Source organism: Apium graveolens, chromosome 4 (assembly GCF_009905375.1).
Source record: "Apium graveolens cultivar Ventura chromosome 4, ASM990537v1, whole genome shotgun sequence".
Lineage (NCBI taxonomy): Eukaryota > Viridiplantae > Streptophyta > Magnoliopsida > Apiales > Apiaceae > Apium > Apium graveolens.
This window is the reverse complement of record NC_133650.1, coordinates 304444178-304454068: the sequence shown is the minus strand read 5'-3', so window position 1 is coordinate 304454068 and position 9891 is coordinate 304444178. Positions and strand designations below refer to the sequence as shown.

The 9891-nt window shown below is 30.9% G+C and overlaps 1 protein-coding gene across 2 annotated transcripts; it reads left to right on the top strand.

The window, feature by feature from the left end:
* Positions 1-677: 677 nt before the first annotated feature.
* On the top strand, positions 678-2934 carry LOC141721500 (uncharacterized). Of its 2 annotated transcripts, XM_074524444.1 has the most exons (5): positions 678-697; positions 803-887; positions 1957-2130; positions 2342-2410; positions 2617-2934. In XM_074524444.1, exons 1-5 carry the CDS (start codon positions 693-695, stop codon positions 2731-2733), a joined length of 450 nt encoding a protein of 149 aa, XP_074380545.1. In that variant the 5' UTR covers positions 678-692; the 3' UTR covers positions 2734-2934. The 2 variants fall into 2 exon arrangements, 1 of the variants encoding a protein (XP_074380545.1); XR_012574759.1 differs by lacking the exons at positions 678-697; positions 803-887 and adding an exon at positions 1737-1878.
* Positions 2935-9891: the final 6957 nt, after the last annotated feature.

Genomic DNA, 9891 nt, shown 5'->3' with positions numbered 1-9891 from the left:
GACTAAAGTTGAAACATGTGCATAACATTATCTTGTTTAGGAAGATCATAAATGGAGTGAATCTCTATGTTTCCCCAGGGTTGACACGTTTTAATATGTATGTCATTCCAGATTTATCCTATGTTTTTCTTCTTCATTTAAATGCATTTTCTCTCCTCTATTAGATATGCAATTCTTCATTTAATATTTTGATCATTTCACTTTCTATACTGGTGATTATTTTTGCTATCCATTTATTTTTTAATCATTTTCTATATTAATGTTCATGTTGGCAGAACATTTGAATCTTTAAAGCACAACTGCACAAGTTAATATTGTTAGTCTATTCACGTTTTAAATTTATAATCATAAAATAGATGCCTAGTGAGATACTTTCTCCGACAAATGCACGACTGTCCTTTTATATGATTTTGCACACAAGCAGATTACAGTAAAAAAAACTTGAAAAATGTGTTCCATGAATAATATTATGTATGTACAAAATTTTGTTTTCTCACGATATGAAACATCCAAATTACTCCGGTAAGCACACTTGTTGATAGATTTACAAGACGTACAAAATCGACACTTTCTAATGTAGTCTTTATTTGGGTGAGAATTTGTTGCTGCTGTCAAACAGTGAGTCTATAGTCAACTCTTACCTGTCTTGGTCTGCTTCTGCTCGTAGTTCCAAGGGGTACTCTTCTGAGCTAATGAAGTAAGAACAAATTTTCAATATGTTTTTTTTGCTAACCAGGTCTTCAATATGTTTATGATACCAATTTTGACTCGGCCACTAATCTCTTTTTATTTATTCATCTAGGCCGCCTTTCATTTCTGGGACCATAGCCAAGTTGCCCCTTAAAACATCAAGTAAAATCAACTGTGTCTCTATCCCAAGGATGAAGGTATTAAGTTCCGTACTGTTATCACATTCTATTAGAGCGAGGCCAATAGTGGTACTATTTCTATAATATAGCATCCAAGAAAAATGCTCACTCCAATGAGTGGCTAAACATGGATGCAAAATAGCAAAATGCTATACTTGGTGCTAAATATAAAATCAAGTATAGATGTTGCTATCTTTGCCACATAAGCATGCAAGTGGGAAAGTGGAAATAGATGAGAATTTTAAGTGAAGTGAAAAATAAAATAGTGCAATTAAAGATTAGTCAAATGAAATATACCTATTTAGATATATTTGGTGTCATTTTAAAATCATGCATCGGATCACAAGTTCTATTTTAACAACAAAAATCACTCTTTGATTTCATAATTTAGCAATAGCTTTATGTATTTTAGCACCTTACTCTCGTATGTACATATATGTGGAGGCGTTGTGTTCCTTGCACCCTTTATGCATACCATAGGATATATTTATGAAGTGTAGAATTCTAACTATTAGATGCTGTAATATGACCTACCAAATCCCATTATTTTCATTCATTTTTTCTGTTAAGAGGCTATTAAAAGATATGGTAATTTTTCATCTTTCCTGCAAAGTAGATAGAAAAAATTCAATGAAATCTGCCGCAGAAATTGGCCTAGCAATATCTGAAGGGAAATTAAAAAAAAATAAAAATATAATTTTACATAAGAAACAAATACACCATCACTTTATGCATTAATTTTCATACTCATATAATACATTTTCCAATCGAGTTTAATGTAACGTCATCATCACCTCATCACCTACGGAATAAAAGGAGAATAAAATTGTATTTAGATCATAGGCACATAATTGGGCAATATTTTTTTATAGTCTTACTTCTAACTTCTGAAGAAGTTCGCAACTTGGCATGTCCCAAATGAATGGTCAAAATTGTACTCCTCTGTCTAGTATTTAAATTCCATCTACTTGCTGATTTGTCCCTTTAGCATGTCAGAATTGAATGGAAGGTAATGGGAGTCCATTAAGCTTTTGTTCCTTATATATACATGGGATGATATGTATCCACTTAATCAAATGCGTTGCAGTTATCTGGAGGATTCAAGGAGATCCCTCTAATCACCTGCTCGGATTTGTCTAACTTCCCGGTCAATGTTGATGTCCCTGACGTGCTATCATTTGTAAAGGCAGCAATCATACCACACGGACCTCTGGATCTTCTGCGTAAGAATCAGGAGTTTATACTATGCTGCTCACTCAAGGTACAGCAATCAGTAAATTGATTAATACTACTTCATATTAGATGGATAGATGCATCAGTATATAAATGAAAGTACTAAGTTTCAGATGATGCATAATTTAAGGTTTGGGTTTTCCGTGTTCTTGTAGTTTGATGGATGTTTTGTCAAATAGCTTGTGGAGATGCTAAAAGTCTAAAACATATAATAAAAATGCAATGCGTGGCTTTTGCAGGACATCAAGCTGGTGCTTCAAGGATCCCAAGAGTCGCCAACCGCTGTTGTCCCTGCCTTCCTTCCGCAGGTAATCTTACATTTCTTTACGAGGAACTAAATTTCTATAAACTAAACTTATATTTAAACACATCAGCTTGCTTAGGATTTTTGTTTTGGTTTATCTTGCATATCAATCGTCAGTTTAATATGATTGGGTAGGGGGATTAAAAGGGGAGGATGATTGTGGTTTAGTCTCTTACCCAGATGCTTAATAAACTAACATTTGTTTTCCAGAGCTTTCGTGCTGTGGTGGGTCGCTACTGTGTGTCAGGGGCATGGAGCTATATCCCAAATGAACAAGCTGCTCCCGGGAATGTCAAATTTGTTCTTCGTTTTAAGTGTGTGAACTAGTCGTCTGTGTAACTCTTGCTATGTTACTGCGAACCTCCAGCTGTTCCTTTTCCTTTTGTTCTTTGTTAAGTAACCTCCAACTGTTGCGTTACAATGTTTATGTGTTCCTAAATGACTGTTTGTTGTGTCTGAGAGACTGAACTCTCAAGTCCTTGCTGCTGAATTTGCCTATAATAATAACAGACTGTTGTGTGACCTTTATATCCTGCCATCTTCATATTTTATTGTTCTTTGTTTATGTTTCTTTAAATAAATCGCATTTCTACTATGCCATCCTGAAATCGAAGTACTTTCGGAATTGATTGTTTTATTTGGCATATTAAATGTTTTTCTCTTCTGCCAACTATATACTTACGTCTTGCGGAACAGTCTCTAATTTTCGACATATCTTCGATAGGAAATTATAAATCATGTTTTAAAACACATATACTACTTCTAAGATCCATCCAAATGATTCTGTCTTTCTAAGATTTAAGGGAATGAAATTCAGTGGTGATATTTGATTACCTTAAGCTCATCCTTATCGTTATCGAAAATTCGAACATATTCTATATATTCTTCTTGTTAATGTTAATTAACTATGGAAGGACACTTTGAATTCAATATCAAAATAGAGGAATTTTTATCAAAACATTTTATTGTATGTGAACTGAGGAGAGTGAGGTGAAATTTATTTCCTATTTGTAATGTTAAAAGTCCCAATTCAGTATCACAAATAATTTATTTCCATGAAAATAGTTTTCTTTGGCCGGTTAAAAGCTGACACTCTACTTGTTGCATTCTTCTCCGGCTGCCGCCGATCAGTTTCTATAAGCTAATTGACGCCGATGAGCATTAGTCTCTCTCTCGCCCCCCCTCTCTCTCATAAACATTAATTTTATTATGTGATGTAAGTATCTCTCTCACGCGCACCTCTCCCCTCTCTTTACATATACATGCTTGTCATGCTAATATACACACTTTTGTGATTATCAAGAAATTATACTGTTACTAGTTATACACATTGTGCGTGTGAAGTTGAGTAATGAAGAGAACTCTAGACCCTTAGAGCACATTAATCAATTAGAGATGTTCAAGAATCGAGCCGAGCCGAGTTTTGATCAAACCAAGCCGAACTTTAATTTTTTTCTGACGAGCCAAGCATAGCCGAGCTTTCTTAGCGAAAAGAAAACCGTGTTCGAGCTCGAGCTCGTTAACGAACGAGCCGAACACAAGCTTTTATCGAACAAAATCGAGCCGAGGCGAACACGAGCCGAACATGAGCCGAGACGAGTCGAGTCGAGCCGAGCTCAAGTAAAAAATTATGGTCAAAACACCGATTCACTGTTAAATTAACAAACCAAATACTTTTATTTTTTTCTAAAAAAATTGTCATATCACTAAAATATATAGATCTTAACATCTGTACGATTGGATCATTCATAAATATTTTAAAAAAATCCAAATATTAATATGAGACTAAACACTAGTTACAAGTTGTAATATCCCGTAATTTTTAGAATTCGATCAATAATAGAATAATAGAAAAAAATATATTAAAATTAGAAAAGGACTAGGATTTAAAATTGGATTAGACTAATGGGCCTAAAATTTGGATCCAATTCTATTATGGATAACTTGTAGATAAAGATATAGGGTTTGGTATCGTTATAAATACACCATATTCGTCTTCCTCGTTTTTAATATAAAAATTCGTAGGGCTCTCCTCAGCATAAATCAGCAGTCTTGTAAAATTTGTAGAAAATTCATCGTGAGTCAGAATTCAGTGATCCTGGACTTTTCGGAAAGATCTTTTCGTTCTCTAGAACTTTCGTGTTTCGTATTTTTCAAGATAACGTCGTTTAGAGGGTCAAAAAGGCTAAATTCAGATCTGGTCAGGTTTTGAAGTAAGTTTTCGATCGGTCTTACTAGTGTTTTCAAAATTATATGTTACGTGTTTATATTTGATTATCAAAATTTGGGCTAAGTGATTATATATTTGAAAGTATGATGTGTTACGGTATATGTATTATTGTGTATATGTGTGATGTCTAGACGATAATTTTGGATCTCTGATTTGTGCCATGGTTTGTGAAAATATCGAATAAGAACTTAGGACCGCAGTCACCGGATTGTAGTGACAGTTTTATGAAAATTTAGGACCGTTATCACCGGGTTGTAGTGGTCGTGGCATGGATTAAGGATTTTGAATTATTGTTGTTTATGTGGTATGTGTATTGTGTGTATCGAATAAGAATAAGAATAAGAATATATCGCGAAAGTGTGTGTTTCGTATATCGTATCGTATAAAATATCGTATTTTGTTATATATGTATAAGTTGCTTGGCCTACTAGTTGGATCGATTGGTTTCTTGCTGGGCTGTATAGCTCATTCTTACAATTTCAGGTTTCGTCTAAGTTTCAAGTTGGATAGCATTGGAGTTCGAGGACTTAGGATTGGAGTATATTAAATTTTGGGCTTCCGTTAGCTGCGCTTTTGTAATAGACACCTTTGTAATAGATTTTCGTATTAGTAAATTGTATTTTGTATTAGTTTTGATTTAGAATTAATGGTCCGGAAGTGCGGGTCGTTACACAAGTACTTTTAAAACCATTGGTTGATTGTAAAAATAACAAACAAAATGAATATATTTTTTCTAAAACTTTTATCATATCATTAAAATATATAGATCTTAACATCTGTACGGTTGGATCATTCATAAATAATTTTAAAAAAATCAAAACATTTATACGTGACTAAACACTAGTTACAAGTATAGGTCAAAACACCGGTTGGCTATTAAAATAACAAATTAAATACTTCTATTTTTTTCTAAAATTTTTGTGATATCACTAAAATATACAGATCTTAACATCCGTATGGTTGGATCATTTATAAATATTTTTTAAAAAAATATAAATATTAATATGAAACTAAACACCAATTACAAATACTATTCAAACCATGGGTTGATTGTCAAAATAATAAACAAAATAAATTTATTTTTTTCCAAAAAAAATTGTTATATCACTAAAATATATAGATCTTAATCATTTATAAATATTTTTAAAAAATTTCAAACATTAATACGAGACTAAACACTAGTTACAGGTATCGGTCAAAACACTGGTTGACTGTTAAAATAACAAACCAAATACATTTATTGTTTTCTAAAACTTTTGTCATATCACTAAAATATATAGATCTTAACATCCGTACGAATGGATCATTCTTAAATATTTTTTTAAAAAAATGAAATATTAATGTGAAACTAAACACTAGTTACAAGTACTGTTCAAACCATTGGTTGATTGTCAAAATAACAAACAAAATAAATTTATTTTTTTCTAAAACTTTTGTCATATTACTAAAATATATAGATCTTAACATCCGTACGGTTAGATCATTCATTAATATTTTTTTAAAAAAACGAAACATTAATGTGAGACTAAACACTAGATACAAGTACTATTCAAACTATTGGTTAATTGTCAAAATAATAAACAAAATAATTTTTTTTCTAAAACTTTTATCATATCACTAAAATATAACATCCGTACGGTTGGATCATTCATAAATAATTTTTAAAAAATCGAAACATTTATACGAGACTAAACACTAGTTACAAGTACTGGTCAAAACATCGGTTGACTATTAAAATAACAAATTAAATACTTTTAATTTTTTCTAAATTTTTTGTCATATCACTAAAATATATAGATCTTAACATCCGTACGGTTGGATCATTCATAAATAATTTTAAAGAAATCAAAACAATAATACGAGACTAAACACTAGTTACAAGTACATGTCAAAACAACAGTTGACTATTAAAATAAAAAATTAATTAATGTTATTTTTTTCTAAAATTTTTGTCATATCACTAAAATATATAGATCTTAACATCTGTACGGTTGGATCATTCATAAATATTTTTCAAAAAATTGAAACACCAATTAGGGAATAAAAACTAGTAGTAAAATTACTTGTTAATTATTAAAATATCAAATTAAAAATTTATTTTTAATATCTGAATTTTTTTCAAATTACTAAAATATATATTCTGAAATTCATATGGTTCAATAATTTAAAAATATTTATAAAAAATATGAATAAAATTCATAATAATCAAATATATAAAAATTAAAATATATTTTTTTGATTTTTTTCGAGTCGAACCGAGCAGCACTCGAGCCGAACCGAGCCGAGTCGAGCTCGAGCCGAACATGCCAAAAACTCGGTTCGAGCTCATTTTCTTAACGAACACATTTTTGTGTTCGAGCTCGAGCCCTTAACGAACCGAGCCGAACCGAGCTCTTAACGAGCCGAGCTCGAGCTTTTCGTGAACGGCTCAGTTCGCTCGCGAACTTCTCTATTAATCACCGCTCAGGTACATTTTAGGAAACTTTAATTTTTAACTAAGCAAATACTTAATACGAACTTAGGATTATTATAAATGTACTTAGGACGAAATAAAGAAGACTCCTGCAATTAATAATAAAGTTAGTTGAGCATCTGGCTTAATTGTTGATTCATTTAATTTGTTCCTTATTTTAGTTGTCTTTGCTACACAATTACAAGCATACTTAGGCTTTTAAGTTTTACATAGCTCTGTACTATGCGGTGAAAAATGTATGCTCCGTTTGGTTGAGGAGAACCAAGAATGTAATGGAATGAAATCTTCGCAAATAAAATTGAAGAAAAAATTGAGGTGGGAGAGAAAAGTTAAAAGGAATGAGAGAGTGCAAATTTTTATGATAATATTTGTGAAGAAATTGAGTAGTATGGAAATTGAACGTTCCTTTTCAAATTCGTTGGTTTAACTAATGGTTGAATTTGCTGATACAAGAACGATATTCATGAAAGTTTTCATGGAAAAGTATAAATTTCATTTGAATCCCCTAAAAAAATTTCACTTTAACTGCTCATAATGTTGATGTGTGTGTGCGTGTGTTTCTACATGTGTCTTTGTAATTTACTAAAAGCCTTTTTATTTGTAGTTGTTAAGGGTTAAATTGAACATATATCTTTTTTTTTTACTAATATGGCTTATAGCCTTACAAATAAGTATTTATTCTCAATAATTCTAATTTTCGGGTGAGTCAGAGTCGAACCCAGGACCTGGGATGACAGAGGATAAGCTCCTTACCACTGGAGCTATCTAATCGTGCTCGAACATATATCCTATTAGTTGAATGGAAATTGAAGTAGTTCTACTTAGGGATGGCAACGAGTCGGGTTCAGATCGGGTATTGTAAAATCCAAATCCAAATATTTTCGGGTTATCCAAATCCAAATCCGTCGGGTTTCGGATCGGATCGGGTATTTTTCGGGTATCCAAAAATTACGAATAATGTAGTCAAATTTAATATTACTTATACATACAAATAGTATTAATCACATTTATATGATAGCTAAAATTAAAATATATTAACTAATAAGTAGTTAAACACATTATATTGCACGGGATGACACGGTGAGTAATATCTAAGATATGTTGATAATATAATATTTCGTATTTCATCATAAATTAATATTTTTATAAATATATACGAAGTACATCTTACATAATAAAAGTTGATTTTGAAATAAAAAGTTATAATTCAGTAAATAAGTGTTGACAATCTTGATAATAATCTACTATTACTCAAATAATACAAGAAAAATATGTAAATTATATGTATTACATCTAAAATATTACATATAATCTATAATAAATGTGTCGGATTTTAATCGTGTTTCGGGTTTGGATTGAATTTCAGATTTCGGATCGGGTATCGGTTCGGTATAGTTGAAATCCAAATCCAAAATTTCGGGTTCAGTATATCCAAAACATCGGGTTTCGAATCGGATATCCGTCGGATCGGATTAATTTTTTCATCCCCAGTTCTACTCTAGGTTACTTTGTTCAAATTTTCAAGATCTGTTTGAAAAAAGAAGCCAATGTGGTCGAATACTAGCAAGGTCCCAAAGTAAATGACAAAATCACTTTAGTAATGCTGACTAATAATCTCAAAAACAAACAAACAAAAATGTATTAAAAATTACGAAATTTATATATTACTAGTTTTTGAATATTTGGGAAATTTTAAAATTATTTTGATAATTTATCAGGTTTTATTTACCCGCACGTTTGTTCATTAAATCGTGAAACGCGAGACGGAACCGGGCTTCCAGAAAATTTTATTACACAGTGTCGTATCTTTGTTAACCCAGTAGAAACGTGGCAGTACAGGGACTTGATGTGTTTCTTATTACTACATGTAATAAATTTATAAAATAAATAAGAAGAAAGAAAGAAAAAAACACATCGGTGCTAGTATAAAATTTAGAAATTTTAGAAATTTTAAAAAATTTAGAATTTTTTTCTAAATTTTTTATTTCAATTTCAAATTATTATATTTTATTATTTTTGAAAATCATAATTTGATTCAATTATTTATAATTTATTTTGATTATTTATTTATTTAATTAATTAATTCATTTAATCAATTAATTTTATTTATAAATAGTTGAATGAAGTGTAACCATTTATAATTGAGCCAAATAATATTCTAAAATTATTTTGAGCTTTTAAAATTATATAAAGGTATTGAATATTTAATTAATATTATTATTAATTGAATTATTTTTATTTTATTCGTAGAAAATAGACCGATTGTCCGTTTAATACAAAACGAACGCATATAGACTCATAAAAATATTCTGCTTCTAATAAAAATACTTTCGAGACCTAAATCCTTTTGTATCGAAAGGTTGCCTGTTTTGCGAATTTTTCTAAGTCGATAATTGATCGATAAATCATATTTTTGACCCAACTTCAATTCTAAAAGTACCGAGTCAAATATTTTGACGAACCGAGTCATATGTTATATGAATTATGTGATATGTGAGTTACGTGTTTACTTGCTATGTGAATTACGTGTGTATGTGGGTCAAGCGTCTTGTGTTTGACTATTTTATTGATGTGTGGGCTATCGTATGGGTAGACGATAGGATTTTGACGCGCAGTTTGTCGAGTAATTTTCATTTAGATGATTAAAGTGTTATTATTATTAGTTATAGATACGAGTCTTTCAAGACGATCAGGACCAGATGAAATGGATGAAGAGTGGAGTTGAATAGTATGGAATATTGGGTTGCAGCATTGCATGAGCAACAGATCAGAGATTTAGCGA

Excerpts from the sequence above, each read along its gene's own strand:
- LOC141721500 (XM_074524444.1), top strand. Across the intron at positions 2,131-2,341 it reads TACTATGCTGCTCACTCAAG|GACATCAAGCTGGTGCTTCA; the intron begins GTACAGCAATCA and ends TGGCTTTTGCAG. Across the intron at positions 2,411-2,616 it reads TCCCTGCCTTCCTTCCGCAG|AGCTTTCGTGCTGTGGTGGG; the intron begins GTAATCTTACAT and ends TTTGTTTTCCAG.